The following is a 24,039-nucleotide window of genomic DNA, read 5'->3' as shown; positions in this document are numbered from 1 at the left end:
TAAATTCTCCCTTCTCCCACTCATCATTAGCTTAGAAGTTATGCATTTAATTTTTTTTCCTGTAGTGATTACCCTTGACTTCATAATATATAATTAAAATAAGATCTAAATTAAAGATACTTTTACCTTTCTCAGAGAATGCAAGGTCCCTAGAATACTTTGAATCTTTTTATCTCTCGATTTACATGTTATTGTGTATATTTTAATATTATAGATATTTAAATCCCACATTATTATTATTATTTTATACAGGTAATATTCTATATAACCAGTCAGATTTACCTACATATCTATCCTTTTGTATTGTCTTTTTTTTTTTTTTTTTTTTTGAGTTGGAATCTCACTCTGTCACCCAGGCTGGAGTGCAGTGGCATTCATGACCACTGCAGCCTCGACTTGCTGGCCTCAGATGATCCTTCTTCCTCAGCCTTCCAAGCTGCTGGAACTACAGGCATGTGCTACCATGCCTGGCTAATTTTTTGATTTACTGTAGAGATGTGGTCTCGCCAGATTGCCTGGGCTGGTCTCAAACTCCAGGGCACCTCAGGCAATCCTCTCACCTCAGCCTCCCAAAGTGCTGGGACTATAGGCATGAACACCATGTCCGGCCTGTATTGTTCTTTGTTTCAGTTTTCTTCTGGGATTGTTTTTTTCTGCATGAAGACTATCCCTTAGTTTTGTTTAAAGTGTGGATCTGCCAACAAGGAGTTCCTCTATCGGTTTTGGAGAATTTTTATTTATTGTCTCTTCAAACATGTTTCAGCTCTATTCTGTCTTTCTTCTCTCCTTGAGATTTCAATTACACATGTTAGGACTTTTCACTGACTCTGCTATGATGCTTCCTTTTTTTTTTTTTTTTTTGAGTTGGAGTCTCACTCTGTCACCCAGACTGGAGTGCAGTGGCCGCTCCTGGCCACCACAGCCTCGACCTGCTGGACTCTGGCGATCCTTCCACCTCAGCCTTCCAAGTAGCTGGAACTACAGGCATGCGCTACCATGCCAGGCTAATTTTTTGATTTCTTGTAGAGATTTCTTGTAGAGATGCCCAGACGGGTCTCGAACCCACAGGCTCAGGCAATCTACTCACTTTGGCCTCCCAAAGCACTGGGATTACAGGCTGAGCCACCGAGCCCGGCCTTTTTTTTTTTTTTAAGTCAGAGTCTTACTCTGACCCAGACTGGAGATCAATGGCATGCTTATGGTCACCACAACCTCAACCTGCTGGGTTCAGGCGATGCTTCCACCTTAACCTTCCAAGTAGCTGGAATTACAGGTGTGAGTCACCATAATTTTTTGACTTATTGTAGAAACAAGGTCTTGTCAAGTTGCTCAGGCAATCCTCTTGCCTCTACCTCCCAAAATGCAAGGATTACAGACAAGAGCCACCACACCCAGGCTTTTTTTTTTTTTTTAATATTTGATCCTTTTGATCCTCTGTGTCATTCTGGTTATTATCTTTTAACCTGTCTTCCAGTTCACTGATTCTTTTTCCAGCTATATTTAATATGTTGTTAAATTTGTCAATTGAGTTTTTAATAGCGGTTATTTAGCTTTTCTCTTTCAGAAGTTTTGTTTGTTTTTTTGTAGTTTCTTTAATAATTCTCTGCCTAAGTATTCAATATTTTCTTTTGTTTTTCTGCATGTATTCACCATTCCTTAAATCTCAAAGTCTGTACCTAATAACTCCAATCTCTGGCTCACCCATGAATCTGTTTCTATTACTCAGTTTTTCATTATCTTTTATCTCCTTATGTATCTCATTTTTTAAAAAGTTAGACATTTAATATAAGAAATATAAATAATTTGAAGCCTAGAATAATGTTTTCCTTCAGAGAGGATTTTTATTTTCTTCTGGGTTCTGGCTAAGGACATTAGCAATTCTGAATCACTTCAATCCAATTACAGGGATTGCAATGATTTGAAGTTGATCTTTAGCACCTTAAGCTGTTCTGTTCTCCATTTACCCCTACTCCCAGGGTGTAACTTCATGGTTTCAGTCAAAGATAGGGTTTATCAGAGTTCTTCCTTCTTTGGTGGGTGCTGGACTCTTCATTTTTGATCACCTTGTGATACTCAGCCACCTCTTCTGTTTAACAGACACCCCTTGGGGAAAAGCTGCTCAAAATGACTGGCTCATCTTCTGATTTACTTCTGGATTTTGCCCCTATAATTCTTCTCTGCTTTGTTAACTTTCTGATGTTTTTTTTTTTTTAATGTCTCCAGCTTTCTTAGTTGTCCTCAGTAGGAGGGTCGATCCACCATTAGCAAATTTTCTCAACTTTGTTTTCCAAGCTTCTTGTGTTTTTCATTTCCAAGGTCTTTTCTATCTTCTAGTTTTTCCTCCTTTTCTGTGTGTGGTTCAAAAAAATAGGATCCTATTCTTGTTTGATAAACACAATATTTTGTCTATCTGAGACTATTGATATGTGTTGCTATTGTTGAAATTTTTTCTTGTCTCTAGTTTCTTTTGTTTGTTTGTTTCTTTTTTTTTGAGTTGGAGTCTCACTCTATCACCCAGGCTGGAGTGCAGTGGGACACCCCACTGTCAACCTGCTGGGCTACGGCCTTCCAAGTAGCTGGAACTACAGGCATGTGTTACCATGCCTGGCTAATTTTTTATTTATTGTAGAGAGGAGATCTCGCCAGGTTACCCAGGCAGGTCTTGAACCCATGGGCTCAGGCAATCCACTTACCTCAGCCTCCCAAAGTGCTGGGATTATAGGCTGAGTCACCGAGTCTGATCTCTTGTCTCTAGTTTCTTAAACTTACTTTAGTTTTTTTTTAAGTTTATTTTGACTTGTTTTATGTTAGAGGCTTTCCTCAGTTGCCTGCTTATCCTTTGTTGGCTGGTCATATTTAAGAATACAGAATAAGGCCGGGCTCAGTGGCTCAGCCTGTAATCCCAGCACTTTGGGAGGCCGGGGCAAGTGGATTGCCTGTGCCCGCAGATTCGAGACCCACACGGGCAACTTGGTGAGACCTCATCTCTACAATTAATCAAAAATTAGCTGGGCATGGTAGTGTGTGCCTGTAGTTCTGGCTACTTGGAAGGCTGAGGTGTAAGGATCTCCAGAGCCCATCAGGTCGAGGCTGCGGTGGCTGGGAGCATGTCACTGCACTTCAGTCTGGGCAGCAGAGAGAGACTCCAACTCAAAAAAAAAAAAAAGGAATACAGAATAAGAAGCAACTGGAAGCTGAATGTGTGAATATAGTGAGATGGTTTACTATTTTACTGAATAGCGATCTGCTTCCAATGTCATTATCTTTAGGTCTGTCCTGTTGGGCAGGTGACATTCCTTACAGAACATGTAATCTCCCATCTGGAAATCTGCCAAAGTTTAGATCCCGGGGTGGGGGCAGGGATTATGTGTTATGTCCTCATCTAGGTGCCTGTGTGACTGACCTTAAACATGATTCATGAACCTCAATTGAAAGTCTCTGTTGTCCCCTCTAGAAAATAAAACTCTGGTCTTTTACTAAGGTTAGAAAGGGACATTCACCGGCTACATGGAGTGGGGTGGTGGATCTGAGAATCTGCCTCTTTTGTAAACAGATTTTCAGTCAGCCTTTGCATCTCATCTATCCCCCAATTCCCATCACCACTTCTGGAATTCCTTGGTGCTATTTATTTCTTAAACCGTTAATGACATGGAGGATAATTTTCTCCTGCTGCCAATTTAGGCTTCAGCTTTTCGGATATATGCTAAGTCCTTTACTACTGTTTTATCTACTGTCCAGCTTCCAAATTGTTGCTATTCCCTGGCTCTCACTGTTCTCATCCTTATGGAGTTTATGCACTTTTAACAAATCTCTTCACTGTTGGTTTAGAGGCTTAGCAAAAGTGCCTGAGTTTGGTCTTCCCTCTTTACTGGGAAGTCTAGATATATTTGTTTATTTTAAGGTTAAAATGTTGCATTTGTCTCTTTTTAATTTTTACTGTGGTTATAGTATTTTTATTTAATGCAGTAAGCAAGTTACCAAGACCAAAGTATACTCTCTGGGTTTTTTTTTTTTTTTTTTTTTTCCATCTGTAAGCTTAGAAATACTTTCTTGTACCATAACAGCCCTAATGGAAATCTACCAATCTAGTTTTTATTTGACAAATTAGTTGCAAGGAGAAATATGAAGAGAAGACATGTCAAAAGATGTATTTATAGTAGAATTTATATTCCTTTTGACAATTAGTGGTGGAACTCATACCCAATAAAGATTCTTAGACTGTTTACACATGTTAAGGTTATGTAGGAGGAACAGTAGATGGAAACAAAAGATAGAAAACAACTTATTTCCAATTAGTCTCATGAGTATTTAACAATCATCTTTGACATCTCCTGAGCTAGACCTTTAAAAATTTCATTCAGTTATTTTAGCTTCTATTTGTATTTATTGTTATTATCATTATTATTTGAGATGGTATATCACTCTGTTGCCCACACTGGAAATGCAGTAGCACAATCATAGCTCATTGCAACCTTGACCTCCTGGGCCTCAAGTGATCCTCCCGCCTCAGCCCTCCCAAGTAGCCGGGACTACAGGTGCACACTTCCACACCCAGCTAATTTTTATGTTTTGTGTAGAGATAGGGTCTCACTATGTGGCTCAGGCTGGTCTTGAACTTCTGGGCTCAAGCAATCCTCCCACCTTAGCCTCCCAATGTGATGGGATTACAGGAATGAGCCAACATGCCTGGCAGCTCCTATTTTCATATCATTTTGTACACAATTGGTGGTAGTGTATGAATAACTCACCACACTGCCATTCTTCAGAAATTTGCTTGAAATTTCTCACATGCCAAAGCTTTGTCATTAGACTTTGCCTTTAGACAGGGTGTCACCTTATTATTTTTAGGAATCTGTAGTTCTTTTCTTTTCTTTTTTGAGTTGGAGTCTCTCTCTGTTGCCCAGGCTGGAGTGCAGTGGCACACTCAGGGCCACCACAGCCTCGACCTCTGGGTTTAGGTGACGATCCTTCCACTTCAGTCTTTCAAGTAGCTGGAACTACAGGTATGCACTACCATGCCCAACTTTTTTGATACATTCTAGAGTCGAGGTCTTACCAACTTGCCCAGGGAGGTCTGGAACTCCCTGGCTTAGGCAATCCTCTTGCCTATGCCTCCCAATGTGCTGGGATTACATGCTGAGCCACTGCACCCGGCCTCTTTTTTCTTTCTTCTCTCTCTCTCACACACACAATCACTTTCTCTACTTCTGTCTCTTTCTCTTTCTTCCTCCCTTCCTTCCTTCCTTGCAAATATTATATCAAGATGCCCTAATAAGTATATTGGCAGGATTTGAATTGGACAGGATTTAATATCTAAGAGTCCCTGCCTTTCTCCTTTCCCCAGTGTCTTACTGCCCTCTGTTGTTAGCAGTGTGTAAATCCTCCTTGATCATTTGCCTTTATGACTTGCATGCCTGTTAACAAGCATTCGTAGCTAGACATTGGTTCATTGAAGATACTGTTCCATTTTCAGATTTTTGACAAAGTTTAATGAATATCACCTTCCTTAAAATTTTAGACTAAAACTTGAACGGATAATTTGGAAGGAGCAAGGCTTGAGGAAATCCCCTTTTTAGTTTAATGATCTTCAAGAAGCAGCTTAATTTATTTTTTGAATTACTAAACAGAGAGTCAGAAGACTTGTATTATTAAAAAAAATTAACATTTTTGTAGACTATCTCATTTAAATCTCAATTATACAAGAAACTTTATTCTCTTTGCTTTATAGATGAGAAAACAAGTACAAAAGGGCACTTAATTTGCCCCAAATAGCTTGCTGCTAAATAGGAAAGAGAACTTGAATCCAGTTCTTTCTGTCTCAGAATCAAATGTTCTTCAGGATACCCTGTGACCTCTGTCCCATGCTGGTTCTGATACTACTTAGGCAAGTCTCTGGAAAGAAAATGGGATAGCAGACATGCTAAATGAACAAATCAAAGGAATTTATCACTTATATTGGGAAGATTTTGTTTGAAGTTTTTAATGCATTGCTTTAATAAATTCAGAAAAATTGATCAGTGACTTGACATATAACCTATATTTTACATTAAAATCAAAGTCCCTAATTTTTCTTTAAACATAAGATCATGACATACAGGGTTTATCTGCATTTCACAGTTTACAAAGTGTTCATTCTATCATCACAACAACTCTAAAGTTAGCTATTACATTTATGGGAAATGAAGTTTACCTTCGAAGAAAGGAATAAGGAAATTAAATTGAATTATCTTTGAATTGATGAAAATAAAATATAGAATATTTAAAAATAAGTAGCACTTGATTTCCTTCAAATGCATGCAGTAGCATAAACTACATCAACATGGTCAATTCATTCAGATTTCAGGTTGAAAGGATCCTTGGGGATATCTTTTAATGAGTAGATAAAATCAAATTTCTATTTAGTACATTAATTATATGATCTTTAAAACTGTACATTAGAGTCCTTTAAAACTGTTTTCTTACACATTTAAGACATTGCTCCTAAAAATCTGGTTTGTTCTTAATCTACAATGTTGCCTAGTATACAAGCAAATATACTAGGCAACATTGTTCCTAAAGGAAGCTTATGCTAAAGAAAGGTAACCCCCATTCAAAACATCACATATTCTGAATTAGTAGATACTCTTAATGCATTTTACTTAGGTTTCTCTAATGCAAAAGTACAAATAACATTTTATTTGGCAAAGTCTGTATTCTTCTATAATGTCTGGTCTAATCTTATGAGCATATTTCTAAAGGATTGCAGACATAATGTAGAGAAAATTCATCAAACATGACCCTATTCAAACAAAGCACTGAGTAATAAAGAGGAAGAAAAAGAACCAAGAAATATTATCTTTAGCACAAGCTACTCACAGAAATAATAACTATCAAAAAACTTGTAACTTTTTTTGAAGTAAAAATTTATTCTCAGTCCAAAGATAGAAACTGTTTTGTATCACTCCTCTGTTTTTTGTTATGTTTTTCATTGCTAAGAGTCAAATAATAGTGAAGTATCAAGGTTTCTAGAATTATAATGCATTTAAAAATAAAATTAGGCTGGGTGCCATGGTTCAAGCCTATAATCCCAGCACTTTGGGAGGCCAAGGTGAGGGGATTGCCTGCGCCCACGGGTTCGAGATCAGCCTGGGCAACTTGATAAGCCCTCATCTCTACAATAAATAAACAAATTAGCAGGTATGGTAGCACACAACTGTAGTTCTGGCTACTTGGAAGGCTGAGGTGGAAGGATTGCCTAAGCCCAGCAAGTTGGTGCTAAGGTAGCCGTGAGTGTGCCACTACACTCCAGCCTGGGTGACAGAGTGAGATTCCAACTCAAAAAATAAAATAATGGAATCAAATCAAATCAAATAGAGGCTGGTCGCACTGGCTCATGCCTCTAATCCCAGCACCTTGGGAGGCCAAGGTAGGAGGATTGCTTGAGGCCAGGAGTTTGAGACCAGCCTGGGCAACGGAGCAAGATCTTGCCTCCACAAAAAAAAAAAAAAAGCCAGGTATGGTGGCATGTGCCTGTAGTCCCAGCTACTTGGGAGACTGAGGCAGGAGGATCTTATGAGCCCAGGAGGTCAAGACTGCAGCGAACCATGATCGCACCACTTCACTCCAGCCTGGGTGATGACAGAGTGAGACCCTGACTCAAAATAATAATAAAAAAAAACAGACTCAGCCGGACTTGGTGGCTCAGCCTGTAATTCCATGCCTTGGGAGGCTGAGGTGAGTGGATTGCCTGAGCCCACGGGTTCGAGACCCGCCTGGGCAACTTGGTGAGACCTCACCTCTACAATAAATCAAAAAATCAGCCGGGCGTGGTAGCACATGCCTGTAGTTCCAGCTACTTGGAAGGCTGGGGTGGAAGGATCGACGGAGCCCAGCAAGTCGAGGCTGCGGTGGCCGGGAGCGGCCACTGCACTCCAGTCTGGGTGACAGAGTGAGACTCCAACTCAAATAAATAAATAAATAAATAAAAATTAAAAAAATAAAATAAAATAGACTCAACCTATTTATTAGCTAATATTTAAATTAGGATTATTCAAACTAATAGTACATAAGTAAATATACTATATAACACTTTAAAAATTTTATTATCTAATATTACTTTGAATTTTTTGTTTAGTAAGTTGAATTGACAATAAATTGAAATGTAACTCATTTCAGCAGACTTACTACTATAGGAATAATAACTTAGATGATTGTTATGAATTCATAAAATACATTTATGAAAAGGATTCACAAGTATTACATTTGATCTTTTTTTCTTTTTTAAATTATAAAAGTAGAACATTCAGTAGAAAATGTCAAACTCAGAATGGTATAAAGTGAACTTCAACCTCCCTCTTTCTCTTCCTCTTCCCTACCTCCCATCTTCTGGAGTAATATTTTGGTAAACTCCAGACCTTTTCTTGTGTGCATATAAACACACACATACATATAGGTACCACACGTGGTTTGAGTTTATTCACTTTAATGGAACACACATGTTTTACACACTTTTTTCCCCCCCAACAATCTATGATGGACACTCTCCAATATTAGAACTTACAGAACTCACGCAGGCCTATGTGAGCTTGAATATATATATATAATTAAGTCAGAATGTTTTAAATCATGTACCTAATTGAAGAATATTCAGATCACTTTCAGTTTTTATTATTACAAATGCGATTTGCAATGAACATTTTTGTACACAGAGGCTAGTGTATCTACATTTGTCTGATAAAAATCATAGAATTAGAAATACTGGGTTGAAGGAGAGTACTCATTTAAAATTGTGATAGGCAGAAACAAAGAACTGAGTACCACATGTTCTCACTCATAAGCAGACCTTGAACAATTATCACAATACTATAAGAGAGGGATTGGCAGTAGTGGGAAACTGCCGGGGGAGAGGGCACACCTCATCAACAAGGGTACCTGCATAATGAACATCTTTATACCTAACCCTAAACTGTGCCCCCTATCTTTGAAATTAAAAATTAAAAAAAAAAGATTCGAGTGCTGGACAACTCATTCTGAATTCATTAGTTTTCCTACTATAATCAGCAGTCTTTTACTTATAGTGTTTAATAAATTTGCCTTTAATTATCATTTTAAAAAATAAAATAAAATAAAATTGTGATAGGTATTTCCAAATTGCCCCCTTTAAGTGGTACCAGTTTACAACAGTGTGTTGCGAATGGGTACTTACATTATTTATAGTTTTCTCTTTTTAACTAAGTTGCAGTCAAGTAAATTAATAAGTCAAAATTCATAATTGGACTTTTGTTGTTTTCTTCTCATTTTTCATTCTTTTTTTATTTTAATAAAAATTTGACTTAATATTTAGGGTATTTACATAGATATGTATGTTTGGCTTGGATATTAAATTATGCAATTAGATTTTATATTTGATTATGGAGGCCTTGTGGGATGAGGTGTGAGGGTTGAACAATTTGTTTCTTGAAGCTTTGATAAAATTCATTTATAAAACCATATTAGAGGGTATTGAGAGTAGATCTTTATTACTTTCTCAATTTCTTCTATTGAAGGTTATTGATCTATCTGTTTTTTTTTCCTTGTGTCAAATTTTAATTTAATAACAACAGTTTAATTAATGTATTATTTTATTTTGCCTCAAAATTATATGTTTCATCTAGATTAGCAGTTTTCTTTTTTTTCTTTTTTCTTTTTTTTGAGTTGGAGTCTCACTATCGCCCAGACTGGAGTGCAGTGGCCGCTTCTGGCCACCACAGACAGCCTCGACCTGCTGGGCTCTGGGGATCCTTCTGCCTCAGCCTTCCAGGTAGCTGGAACTACAGGCATACGCTACCACGCCCGGCTAATTTTTTTGATTTATTGTAGAGATGAGGTCTCGCCTGCCCAGGTGGGTCTCGAACCCGCGGGCTCAGGCAATCCACTCACCTCAGCCTCCCAAAAGCGTGGAATTACTGGCTGAGCCACTGGGCCCGGCTAGATTAGCCGTTTTCAAATTGTGTTTAGGAAACTCTAAGAGTCCTTATAAGAGGTTCATGAGGTCAAAAGTATTATTATAATGTATAATAATTTGCTTTTTTCACTCTTATTCTTTTGAAAGTATCCAGTGGAGTCTCCTAGAGGCTATGTAATGTGTACTATTGTAACACATTGAATTTAGAAGCAGATATGGAAATCTAGCTATTTTCTTTCTTTCTTTTTTTTTTTTTTTAGTTGGAGTCTCACTTTTATCACCCCGACTGAAGTGCAGTGGCACACTCATGGCCACCGCAGCCTCCAAAACCTGCTGGGCTCAGTTGATACTTCCACCTCAGCCTTCCAAGTAGCTGGAACTGCAGATGCATGCCCCCATGCCTGGCCTATTTTTTGATTTATTGTAGAGATGAGGTCTCACCAAGTTGCCCAGGCTGGTCTTGAACCCCCAGGCTCAAGCAATCCTCTCTCCTCGGCCTCCCAAAGTGCTGGGATTACAGGCTGAGCCACTGCACCCGACCAATCCAGCTATTTTCTATTATGACACATATTAAAGAGATCTTCAAAAGTATACCATAGTACCACTTATCTCACCAAATTATTTTGTTTGAAAAAAATATATATGTTTTTAAAAAGTTGTTTATTTTAACATGTCATGGGCTGATTACACTTTATTTTGAGTCAGGGTCTTACTTTATCACCCAGGTTGGAATGCAGTGGCACAATCCCTTCTTACCACAGTCTTGGCCCCCTGGGCTCAGGCAATTCTTCTGCCTCAGTTTCCCAAGTAGCTGGGAATACAGGCATGCACCACCACACCCGGCTAATTTTTTGATGTTTTGTAGAAACGAGATCTCGCTATGTTGTCTAGGATGGTCTCAAACTCCTGGGCTCAAGCAATCCTCTCACGTCAGCCTCCCAAAGTGCTGGGATGTACAGGTTTGAGCCACCAGTACTGGCCATTTGTTATTAATTTTAAATAAATAAGGATCTTTCAATTCATAGTTTTACTTGTTAATATGACAAATATTGATAGCTATAAGCAGCATAAACAAAACTATTAATATTTGGGGGAGTCCTCAGAAACTTTAAAAAACATAACAGGTCCTTGAACCAAACTGTTTGAGATCCTGCTCTGGATAGAGTAATTTAATTATTTTGAAGGTGTGTGTAGTCATCGTCTGTCGTTTTAAAAATCTTCTTTGAATAGAATATTCCACTGTGCATGTATATATGTCTGCATCTGTATGTACAACTACATGTGTGCATATATCTTTGTTTTTATACATTTATTGTATGTCTATTCATGTGTGCCTGTGAACAAAATGCAGTTTGAATGGAAGCACTGAGTTGCTTGGTGCTTTGGATCTTCTTTGCTGCTGATTTTGTCCACAGGTCAAGTTTATGAAAGTGACTTCAATATGTGAGTTGATGGGTTTCTGATGAAGTCGGAAGTGATTTAGGTCCATGAGCTACTGGATGAAGTTCCCGGATGAAAGACACAGAATTCCCTAGGCCCAGACAGTGGAGTTGGGGCCTTCTCATGGAAAACTCCTGTCATAGACCAGCCTTGTTCTCTGATAGTAGTGTGTGATTTCTTTTCTTTCTTTTTCTTCTCCTCCTCCCCCTCTTTCTTCTCCTCCTCTTCCTCCCTCCCTCCCTCCCTCCCTTCTTCTCCCCTTTCTCTCTCTCCTTCCCCTCTCTCCCCTTTCTTCCTTCTCCTTCTCCTTTTTTTTCTTGAGTCAGGATCTCACTCTTTTGCCCCAGCTGGAGTGCAGTGACATGATCATGGCTCACCAATGCCTTGACCTCCTGGGCTCAGGTGACCCTTCCACCTCAGCTGCGAGTGGCTGGGACTACAGGTACATGCCACCATGCCCAGCTAATTTTCTGATTTTTTGTAGGGATGGGATCTCTCTGTGTTGCCCAGGCTGATCTCGAACTCCTGGGCTCAAGCAATCCTCCCACCTTGGCCTTCCAAAGTACTGGGATTATAGGCATGAGCCACTGTGCTTAGTGCTGGATTTCTTGAAATCCATTTTGTGCTCAAGGCAGGAACTCAGATATATCCTTAGAACAGGGCTTTACTGTAGAAAGTCCTGGCCAATAGGAATGTTTCAGTGAGGATGCTGGTTTTCTAACATCAGATTCAAAGAGGAAATACATTTGCACTTCTCAACCACACCCAGTTGCCAACAGATGTTTGAGATCTCTGCTTTACTGATGCTGTTAACTATAGAGTTACCTGAAATTCAGTTGCCAAATTGTCTTTTACTTTCATGTGACACAAACGGACAAGACCGAGGCATATCTGTCTTTATTTATTTGATCTGTCCCAGAGCCTTTCATTCATTGTAGCTATTCTGTCTTTTCTGATCACCCTCCTTGCCTCTCCTCCTACTCCACCCCACTTACAGAATTTCCTCTTGTGACAATTTCCAATCATTTCCTTCAGAGCTAAGCAAACATCAACAACTTTACCTTCAGTGTTGGAAGACGCAATGAACATTTCTTAAAATTCACAATATAGAAATAGAAATTTGGGGAACTGGGTTAATGGAGCTGTACAACCTCATTTAACCCTGCAGATTCATTCTGTCTTTGCTGATTTATCCTTGCTTTCCCCCTCTTGCTTTGTCCAAAAAGATGTTCAATGTGTTTAACAGTTGTATTGGTTTATATTGCCAAAGTAGTGGTGGAAGCTAGAGCTGAATGGTCTATTCCTATGTCTGACTTCATTTTTCTTTTCTCTCAGGCTGGTAGGGAAAGATAATTTAGAGGGATTTTGGTGGGCCTTCAAACATGGCTGACTTAAGTCTTAGTCATCAGAGGAGACAACCAGATTCAGTCGGTTGTAGTCATTTCATCACAGGGCTGACGTCTAAGGTTCTGAGGAAGAATGGGACTGAGGTGGGGAAGGGGCGGGGTGAGGAGGCGGTGGTGAGGAGGCGGTGGTGAGGAAGTCAGCTAAGAGGTAGGGTCAAGCAATGCTTAGGAGGAGAGTATTCTCCCTTCCTCTTTTACCTTCCTCTTTTTGCAACCACACCAGAGACACAAGGTAAAGAGCAGACGCTGGTGAGGCAGATGTTCAAGGTTGTAGCAGACTGCTGTAACCCTGGCACAAGGTGAGGAGCAGGCTCTGATGGGGCAGATGTTTAAGATTATGGCAACCTGGGCGTGGGGAGAAGAAGGAGAAGGAGGAAATCTTAGGCAGTTCTTATAAGTGGAGAGAAGAAAAAAGAGTTTCTTTGTTACTACCTTCCTTATTGAGCCCAGTTCCTAACCGACTATTAGTGTGCAAGAAAAATACATAAATGTGTATATGCATGTATTTGTGTGTGTTGGGAGAGGAGCAGGGAGCAGGGCGTCCTCCTAAATGTTTCCGACTGCCCACACAAATATTGCCCTTTCCCTATTGGTACAAGTATATATTTGTGTTATCTTTGTTAGTACGAGTGAGTCCAAGAGATGCATAGGTTTAAAAACACTAGAGTTTAAAGGGCATTGATAGTCACTGAGGAGGCCCACCATCACTGCTAGTCGTCATGTCCTCCCAATCTGTGTTCTCGCTATCTCTTGGCATTGCCTGCTCTTTATCCTCACTAGCACTGCCATCTTATATCATTTCTTGTTTGAATTGCTGCTTTAGTTTACCAAATGTCTACATTTTCCTTGAATCCCTTCTTCTTCCTCTAATTCACAGTGCAAGCAGAGTGGCCATTCCTGAAGACAAATATGATCATGCCACTTCATCACTTAAAGTCCTTCTCTGACACCATATTGCCTTAAGTGTAAAATCTAAACCCCCTAGAATGGGTCAATAATACTATGACCTAAGTTCTGCTTTCTCCTTTGTGTTTCCCAGTCACACACACCTTGGCTCTTTAGGGACCACTGACGTATAATTCCCAGAACCTTCCTAGTGCTCTCTGGCCTTTGCACTTTAGGGTTTCCTCTGTTTGGAAGATATTTTCCCCATTTATTTACCCAATTAATTCTAAGTAACTGATCCTTCACAGCTCAGACTAGGTGTTGCTTCTCTTTCAAGAGCTGAGGATCCTTTACATGGTCCCCTGTAAGTATGTCTTTGTCACAGCCCCTACTACTCTGTATTTTATTTTCATTAATGTTGCTAACTAGTAATACTGTTAAGGTTTATTATAATTTTACTTCTCTCTTTGTTCTCTTAGTTTATAGGTTTGCTCTTGGAGAGACTGATTTCTCATCTCTGCATTCTCAGTGAAGTTCTTACCACGCAGGCAGTAACCCTTAAGTAACAGTGTTGAATCCCTTTATCTTATGGTTGAGCAACCATGGCCCAGAGAGATAAGCCACCTTGCTAGTGATCACACAGTATTTAGAAACAGAGTCTGCCCACTGATCTGGTGTTTGTTTCCTTCTATCAGGAATTACATGTTCAGATGGGCCAGATAGGCAACAAAAAATGACAAAAGTGGGCTGGACACATTTTCTCGTTTTTCTGGAACATATGACTTGCTCACACTATATTTGCCCATAATAAAGAAAGTGTTTTGATACAAAAAATATTTCCCTCTTAAACTACCACATAAGAAAAACTGGGCAGGCGAGACCTCATCTCTACAATAAATCAAAAAATTAGCCAGGCATGGTAGTGCATGCCTGTAGTTCCAGCTACTTGGAAGGCTGAGGCGGAAGGATCGCTGGAGCCCAGCAGGTTGAGGCTGCGGTGGCCGGGAATGGCCATTGCAGTCCAGTCTGGGTGACAGAGTGAGACTCCAACTCAAAAAAAAAAACAAACCAAAAGAAAAACAATAGTATGAAAATGATGGTTACATTGCGACTTGATGAGTTAGAGAAGATTCAAAGATCAAATGTTCCTTCTCTGTGTCCCCATGAGACTGTATATACGTAAATGTGTCACTTATGTTACAGTTTCAGTTTTTGGGTTCATGTCCTAGCTTGGCACCCAACACCTTCTGACAGGAATTCTCTAATCACTGAATTCCTGCCCTCGTGTATGCACACACATACATGTCTTCAGCTCTAGTTTTACTGAATTATAGTTCCCAACATGCCATGTTTAACTCTCTTGCTCACTCTGTTCTTCCTCTGCCACCTCTGCTTGAATTAATCTCAATCTCTGGCCACCCACTCTCATTGTTCGGTGCTGGATTAACCTCTAGCTGAGAATTCTAAGATCAGAAGTCATTCCCAGGCATAGACCTTTGTTGGTCTGTGGGAGGGGGGGATGTGTGTATGTTTGTATGTGTGTGTTACCAGAGTACACAAGTACTTTGGCAAGCACTTACTCAGCTACCCCATTCAGGACTTGCCTAACATTCCTGAATAAAGTTAAAGCATAGCCCAGTATTAAATTGTGTGGGTCCTGAATTTTCAGGTGATATACTGCCTCTGGTATCAGATTTGATTGAACTTGGTAACTTTAATGCCATGTGGTTCTACTGGGGAGGAAGAATTTAATTGCTTACTCTAGAGAATGGATTTTTTTCTCCATTGACTACAGAACAGAACATTTATTAAAATTATCTTGGTGACCTGAAAGGGAGAAATATACTTCTTTTTCCTTGCCAGAAGCAGGTCCAGGGCATTATTAGCATGTGGTAAAGACTGAATGATTGAGCAATACTGACTTCTTTGGGATTCAGCCTTTTAGCCCCTGCTGTGTGATTAGTCCTGTCCAACCTGCTGGCGTGCTTGAGCAGGGAGCCTGCAGAGAATTAGGAAGGAAAAACCCTTGAGCAAGTCTCAGGTACTGAAGACATTTGATTTAATTTCACATGTTACACATGGTTATCTGGTTTCCCTTGGCAACCTGCAGTTCTGCTCTACTTTATAATCAGAGGATGGCAGAATACATTGCAGACTTGTTGGCATCACCTGAAAATGACTGTAGGGAACAGGTTGCCTCAAAAGAAGAGACACAAAGATCACTAGGAAAAGACAGAATCTGAGGTCCCATAAAGAAGAGACAGATAGTTCTCTATAGCTCAGATCTCATTGAGAAGGGAAGTTCCAGAACAGTTTAGCAGAACAATTTGGGAATATGAGGGAATGGGATCAAGTCCTGTAAACATTTTAAGGGATAAATCTGAATATTATTATTTGTAAATTCCAGGCAAGGTTTCAATTCAACAACAATAATACTTTTTGTTCAGTTTATGCAGGAATCTTACTTGGTTCTTTACAAACACAATTTCATTAACCCTGCAAGGGGAGTATTAATATTCCTGTATATACAGAGAACTTTGTTTATCAGTCTCTTAAAGTATGAGGTTGAAGAAAGAGTGGAACAGAATTGAATATAAGGCTTCAGCTTAACGAGGCCATTATTCATTTTTTTCTATGATCTCTAAGTCCTCTAAGTCTCAATAGCCTTCTTTACAAAATAGTTTATTAACAATAACCTTTAGTCATCCAGAAATGTTTAAAGGACAATCATCTTAGTCGAACTCACTCATTTTATACATTAGAAAATTGAGTCCCAGAAATTAAGTAAGGCTTAAAGCCAGGTTTTCTGAGTCTTAGTAATTTGTGTATAATTCCATGCCTGTGCACGATGAAATAGGGCTTGAATAAATGAAAGAAAAGAAAGAAGTGGTCTTGTAGTCCTTCCACAAATGTTATTAGATTGGGCTAGCAGAGTAAACAAACTAACAAGTCAGAAGATACTGGTGAGACATTCAGGCACTGGGAATGGTTCTTATCTAGCTAGTGATTAATTTCTTCTACTTGGCTCAAGTCTGAAAGAATTAATACGCCTAATGTTTCTGAATGATCATCAGTCTTTAGAAGTCACTAGGGCTCTGCTTGCCATTTAAAGGAAGTTCTGTTAGTTTAGAAGGAGAGGACTCTACCCATACACATAAAGTAAGGCATGTCTTGAAGTGGGTGTGAGTGATAATGACTGGTCATTTTTGTGCCTTGTAGAAGCAGAGACTACATATGGTATGTGATTGTCTTATATATGTACCTATCATGTTTGCAAAATGCCATATACCTTGGCAGGACATGTCGTTACCTTTCTTTAAGGTGAAAACTGTGGGAGCCTAGTGGAAAATTGAGAAATCGGGCAACCCCCTGGGGTCCCCTCCCACTGTGGGAACATTTCTGTCTTCTCAATAAATTCTGCTTTCAAATAAAAAAAAAAAAAGAAAAGAAAAGAAAAAGAAATCTTAGTGTCTTGCACTTACTGGGCAAAACATCTTACATACATTTTATTTAACACTTATAACAGTCATGGTTGTGAACGTTTGTTGTCTTCATTTTTAGCAATTTTTTTCAGTTGTTTATTCCTTCCCAGAATGTTTTCCCTAACATTTTATTATGGGAATTTTCAAACATACAGAAAAGTTGAAAGAATTGTCAATGAACCCTCATATACCCACTTTGATTCTATGATTGTTAATATTTTCTACATTTGCCTTATTATATACATCATCTGTTTATCCATCATGTTAGTTGTTTTTGTATTTCAAAGTGAGTTGTAGATATTACTACATTTTACTTCTAAACATTGAAGTATAGATATCATTAACTAGACAGTTTAACACATGTTATCCCTAATTTAAAAAGACAAAAACAAAAACTGGAGCCTTCAGTTCTGTTTTGGGTACTATGTACTCAGTCACTTTGGGCTTTCCCGCATGAACAAATAAGATATTTTAAATGCAAGCTATCCATGTTAAGAGACACTTACACCTCATTAATGAGAAATAGACATGTGTAGGGAGCAGGGGGACACCCCTGTTGAATTTCTAGGCCACATCAAGCCAGCATTGCAAAGTGAAATCTTACCTCATTTCTGATTTTAAGTTAGACTGAGGTCATTGCCAGATTTCTGAGCATTAATTCTCCTAAAAGGGGGAGTTTGGTTAGCAAATTAGTTAAGTACTTCAGTAATGATATTGGGACTTAAATTTCACTGAATATTTCCCCCCCTTTTCTCTTCTTTCTGGGTGTGACTAAATTGCCTACAGCATGCTGCATGGTTGCTGGTAAAACAGGAAATGGGGTAAGTAATTTAGGTAGGGAATTTTTACTACCACTTAAGTACAAGCTACCTGATTCTTAAAGTACTTTTACTACGCTTATCTCCTTTTTTTAGAATGAATTCACTAGCTACTAGAGAAATTAATGCAAAGAAACCATTTTATTGTATAAATTTAGTATGTCAATTGTTTAATTAGTTTATTTGCATAGCATATAAGTAGTCTATTAAAGCAGATTCATTTTGTGTTTATATTTAACATACATATAAATACATACCTTGTATGCATTGGGCACTTACATAAAGTAGCCTGGGAAGTTATTTTTTAAAAATTTTACAATGGTCTTAGAAACTAAATTATAAAACTCTGCCATAAAAGATAAAAGGTAAAATCCTATTTAAGGCAGGACAACAGTGAGTTTATGAAAATATAAGACATAGAAAATATGGGTTCAGGACAGGTGCAGTGACTCACACCTGTAATCCCAGCTTTTGGGAGACTAAGGCAGGAGGATCACTTGAGACCAGCCTGGGCAACATAGCGAGACCCTGTCTCTATATTAAAAACAACAACAATGAACAACAGGTTTACAGTCCTCTATCTGAAACCCATGGAGGCCAAATTTATTCTGAGGTTTATAATTTTTGAATTTTAGGTATGTAAAAGGGGTTAAATATTATATATTGTTTCCCATTCCTCCAAGGCCTGGAGTGGTACAGTATAATCAAACGTTAGTATTTCTGCAATGAAACATATGAATATTCACATTAAGTTTGACAAACAGTCTCTAAATAACCTCATGTGTTCAGATCAGGATTTGGTTGCCAACTGAGTTTTAAAACAACAACTTTAGGCCAGGCGTGGTGCATCACACCTGCAATCTCAGCACTTTGTGAGGCCAAAGCAGCAGTATCCCTGGAGCCCAGGAGTTCAAGACCAGCTTGAGCAGCATAGCAAAATCTCGTATCTACAAAAAATTTTTTAAAATTACCCAGGCATGGTGGCATGCACCTGTAGTTCCAGCTACTCAGGAGGCTGAGTTAAAAGGAAGCTGTGGCTAAGGTGAGCCATGGTGGTACCACTGCACTCCAGCCTGGGCAGAGTAAAACCTTGATTCAAAAAAAAAAAAAAAAAAATTGATTCAGGACATTTAGAAAAAATTAATTGCCTTGCATATTTTGGCTCATCTTTTCTCTAGAATGGTTGTTGTGTTATATCTGTAGCAAAAGTGACTGTAACTGACATCCTCATCAATAGTTATCTGATAGAGATACTAAGTTACTAAGTACTACATTGGGACTAGATTTATCTATCTAATATCTCTAAAGGATAATCAGGTATATGCTAAGGACCTCTATAAAAACATTTACTCTAACTTGTACTAGGAAAGTTATTAGCTGCATTTAACTTTCAGGATTGGAAATCTGGAATTTTAGGTATTATATTTTTGATTTATATATGAGGCTAAGGTTTCCAAGCTGTCTGTTAACTCTTTCCTCTGGCTCTTAAATCTGGAGGGGGAAAAAAAACCTTATAGTTGTAGTTTTTTTTTTTGAGATGGAGTCTCACTCTGTTGCCCAGACTGGACTGCAGTGGCCGCTCCCGGCCACCGCAGCCTCGACCTGCTGGGCTCCGGCGATCCTTCCGCCTCAGCCTTCCCAGTAGCTGGAATTACAGGCATGCGCTACCATGCCCGGCTGATTTTTTGATTTATTGTAGAGATGAGGTCTCGCTGCCCAGGTGGGTCTCGAACCCGCGGGCTCAGGCAATCCACTCACCTCAGCCTCCCAAAGGCGTGGGATTGTAGTTTTTTAAAAGACTGTGAAGGATTTAAAATACCTGCTTTCTTAAATTCAGAGTTAATAATGTTTTAACTTATTTTTAGGATTAGCTTTTGCTGTGACACTTTGTACTATCTAAAATCTAAACAATTTTAAAAATAGTTTTCATTCTTGTGTTTTCCTGTTTTAACTTTTTATCCTTTAAAATGTATTCTCTTATGTTAGTTCAACTATGATGCTGTTTTGTGCAAATATCATTAAATAGTTAAACTATTGATACAATATCAGGACAGTCTTTCAAAATACCCAAAAATGTTTCTGATATTCAGAGAATTAGGAACAGTTTATGGAGCTCAAACACTAAGTTTTTAAAAAAGTTCTTGAATATAGAGAAGTAACTTGATTTTTTGTCAGACATAGGGCGTATCTGGGTATCTCGTTGTTAAACCATGATTCCAAAGCATTTGAAAGCACTCTCTGTAACCAGTTATATTCTCAGCTGGATACAGAATGGGTAGAGAAATTATTTAATGTACAGTTTTAGAGGAACAGTGATCTTTGTATTCTTTTTTTCTTTTCTGATCAGTGAAATTTAGCCATTAGCTAAATTTCTTTTTGTTTTCTACCTGCAGTGAATATTGTCTTTTGCTCTTGTAGAATTAAATTACAACAGATATTGTCTGTAAGTAGTAACTTCTATCACTGAAAATTGGTCATGAAAAGAGGTGATTCATAAGTTGGCTCTAATATCTCTTTCATTAAAAGCAGCCCTGTAAATAGTCATAAGACTGGTTTGAAGTTTTAATATTTGAATGATGTGGGTTTGTTAGTTTGTTAGTAATATCTGTGTTCTTAGCAGAGTAGAACAGTTTTAATAATACCGTACCAAGTCCCCAGGTTCCTTTCTTATCACAATTTTAGGTTACAAACTAAAGCTAGAACTCATAATGGGGACTTCCCAAAACGTATTTATTGTCTTGTGAGAAGATTTTAGGGGAATGTCAGATTTTTATTCAGACATTTATCTGATATTGCATTAATGACCATTTCAGAACTTTAATACTTTAGGATTTAATATGTCTTTTTCAGCAGTAAAGTATTTTTTTAAGCACAACTTTTACACTGATTCCCCAAAAGTAAGACATTTTTTTTTAAGTTGGAGTCTCATTCCATCCTCAGGCTGGAGTGCAGTGGCATGCCACTGCAACCCCAGCATCAACCTGCTGGGCTCTGATCCTTCCACCCCAGCCTTCCAAGTAGTTGGAACTACAGGCACTCGTTACTATGCCTGGCTAATTTTTTGATTTATTGTAGAGATGAGGTCTCGCCAAGTTGCCCAGGCTGTTCGAACCCGTGGGCTCAGGCCCACCTTGACCTTGACTTCCCAAAGTGCTGGGTTTACAGGCTTGAGCCACCACGCCCAGCCATAAGCCTTATTTTTAGAAAGAGAGGTGATAAAAGCATTTTGAATATGGGTGTGATTATTATAATACAGTTTCTCCTAGTTTGTAGCTTGTGAGCAATAAACAATCACCTCTATTCCATCTTTCTGTCTTTTGTTGCATAAATCCTGGAATCTGGAAGTTCTAGCTTAGAAAAAACACACTGATGTGTTTTTGTCTTTGAAGTTTTAAAAATTGTGTCATATACCATTAAAAAAAAATAGCTTCATGATTCCACCTAAATATAAGGTCTATGAGGTGAGGAATTTTAGTTTGCTTTGTTCTTTGCTTTCTATTTAATGTGTAGAATAGTGCCTACACACTAGTCCTACACATAGTAGGCGCTGAATCAATGTTTATAAATAATTGCATAAGTGCTTGCCTTTAATGGAAAAGTGAAGTTTTTCATGTTAGTGAATTAATTTTTATGTTATTTAGAAAGCAGAATCTGTCGCTGGGAAGAAATGACATAGTTCAGCTAAAAGAAGCCTACAAATGGATAGCTCACCCGCTGTTTTCAGAGGAATTGGGTGTTCCCATTGATGGAAAGGTACTGGGTCATCAGCACTGTTAATTCTATTCTTTGATTTTACTAGTTTTACTTTACTATATGGCAGAGTTCTGGTTAGCCAAAAGATTATATTCTTTTTAAATAAACTAGTGAAGGATTTTTAAGCTTTAAAAATATTAATTTCCAACTGATATTAAATTGAGGTCAGAGCCTTTCTTCCCTCCCTTTCCAAAGATTTCTTTGTGATCCAAGACACTTATGAGGATAAAAAGTACAGTGTATCCTAACTGATCTTAAAAGGTTAGAAATGAATCTTTGCCTCTAATGCATTTATAGTCCCATTGAAGGAATAGATTTGATACAAAGCAATATATAAATAATTGCCAGCAACTGTAGAGTCAACTCTGGTCTATTTAATTTTGATTTGTCTGTGGCTTAATCTTGTTTTCAAAGACATAGACAGAACCTATTCAACAACAGCGAGAATAGGCTCAATCTATCCAACCCTGTTGGTATCTCAAATCCCTCTGTTTACTTTTGGGCAGTAACTGCCTTTGAAATCATAACATTTCCCTTTTCCAGAGTAGACCTGGCCTCAGCATCTGGAACAGATTGAATTACAGCAAAGAGTAAACAGGTTTCCGGATGTGAAAACAGAACATATTCCCAAATCATCTTAGATTAGATTTTAGTAGTATAAACTTATTGCTTCATCATTTTGCTTGAAGAAAAGTCTCTGAATATCAGATATACTCCTATTCAAGTGAAATGACAAAATAAAGCTAAATAATTGTTTTAACCATTCTGAATCATATAGCTGTATTTCCCTCTGTGATTAAAAATACACTCTGTTCTTTAAGCTGAAAATTGAGAGATTAGAGAATAAAACCACTTCACAGACTGCTTGAAGAGGAAATGAGGTAACGAAAGTACTTTGGAAATTAGAGAAGTCATTAATGCAAAATATCTTTACTCAGATTTCAGTTTTGAAGCAGAATAATTTTACATGTTGAATCAGTGAGAACAGAAAATAGAAAACAAAAGATGCAATAATCTAATAGATTCAGGTTGAGGAACTTTCTTAAATAAAAGGAATGTATTGTTCATTTTAATTTTATTTTGTAGATTAGAATAGGAACCCCCCCAAAAAAGTCATTCATTACTGTGATTCTAGGGTGCCTAATCTGTTTGCTGACAATTCAATGAACTCAGCAAATACAGAACTCAATAAAAAAAGATAAAAATTGTAACATAGTAAACATTATAGCTTTTTTTCTAATATGAAATTTCATATATTTGCCATAGAGGTAAAAGCGTATAGAATATAAAATTGTTCTTTTTTGGTGTACAAGCATATTCATTGTAGCAGTTTTTTGGTAATAGAAAAATTTTCTACAGCTTAAATGTCTGATGGCCCTTAGATTTGAAAAGATATCTATGATGTGATATTAAGTAAAGCAATTTTCCAAAAGCATGCTTAGTATCTTTAAAAGTATGTACACAGGCTGGGCGCAGTGGTTCACACCCATAATCCCAGCACTTTGGAAGGCCAAAGTGAGAGGACTGCCAGAGCCCACAGCCTAGGCAAGTTGGCGAGACCTCATCTCTACAATAAATAAAAAAATTAGCTGGGCATGGTGGCAGATGCCTATAGTTCCAGCTACTTGGAAGGCTGGGACTGAAGGATCGCCAGAGCCCAGCAGATTGAGGCTATGGAGCCAGTGAGTGTGCCACTGCACTCCAGTCTGGGTGACAGAGTGAGACGCTGACTCAAAAAAAAAACAAAAAAAACAAACCAACTATGCACACATATGTTTATATTCATAAAAATGCCTAGAAAAAAACACACCAGATTTTTTTTTTTTTTTTTTTGAGTTGGGGTCTCACTCTGTCGCCCAGACTGGACTGCAGTGGCCGCTCCAGGCCACCGCAGCCTCGACCTGCTGGGCTCCGGTGATCCTTCCACCTCAGCCTTCCAAGTAGGCGGAATTATAGGCAAGTGCTACCATGCATGACTGGTTTTTTTATTTATTGTAAAGATGAGGTCTCGCCAAGTTGCCCAGGCAGGTCTCAAACCCATGGGCTCAGGCAATCCACTCACCTCAACCTCCCAAAGCGCGGGATTACAGGCTGAGCCACTGAGCCCAGCTACCAAATTGTTAATTGTTCTACCTCAGAAGGATGGAATTGAAAAATCATCCTATATTTTATTATTATTTATGTGTATCATTTTTGTTATAAAACAAAAAATTAAAATCTATCTTTTAAAATTCAAACCCACTAAGAAATTTGAGCACTTTAAAAAGAAGCTTCATACAGTTTTAAAGGTTGTAAATAATATGATTTTTTTGCCTTGCTAATATAATTCTAAT

The 24,039-nt window shown here is 38.3% G+C and overlaps 1 protein-coding gene across 2 annotated transcripts in view; it reads left to right on the top strand.

The window, feature by feature from the left end:
- Positions 1–24,039, top strand: part of PUS10 (pseudouridylate synthase 10) — an 87,702-nt gene that overhangs the window by 38,502 nt on the left and 25,161 nt on the right. For both annotated transcript variants that reach the window (XM_008071965.2, XM_008071964.2), the window contains exons 5-6: positions 17,922–17,956; positions 21,595–21,706. In XM_008071965.2, coding sequence (XP_008070156.1) covers positions 17,922–17,956; positions 21,595–21,706 — 147 coding nt within the window. The remainder of the gene's footprint in view (positions 1–17,921; positions 17,957–21,594; positions 21,707–24,039) is intronic.

This window comes from Carlito syrichta, unplaced genomic scaffold (genome assembly GCF_000164805.1).
Source record: "Carlito syrichta isolate Samal-C Ts95f unplaced genomic scaffold, Tarsius_syrichta-2.0.1 Scaffold314795, whole genome shotgun sequence".
In the NCBI taxonomy this organism is placed as follows: domain Eukaryota; kingdom Metazoa; phylum Chordata; class Mammalia; order Primates; family Tarsiidae; genus Carlito; species Carlito syrichta.
This window is presented reverse-complemented; position numbering and strand designations above follow the sequence as displayed.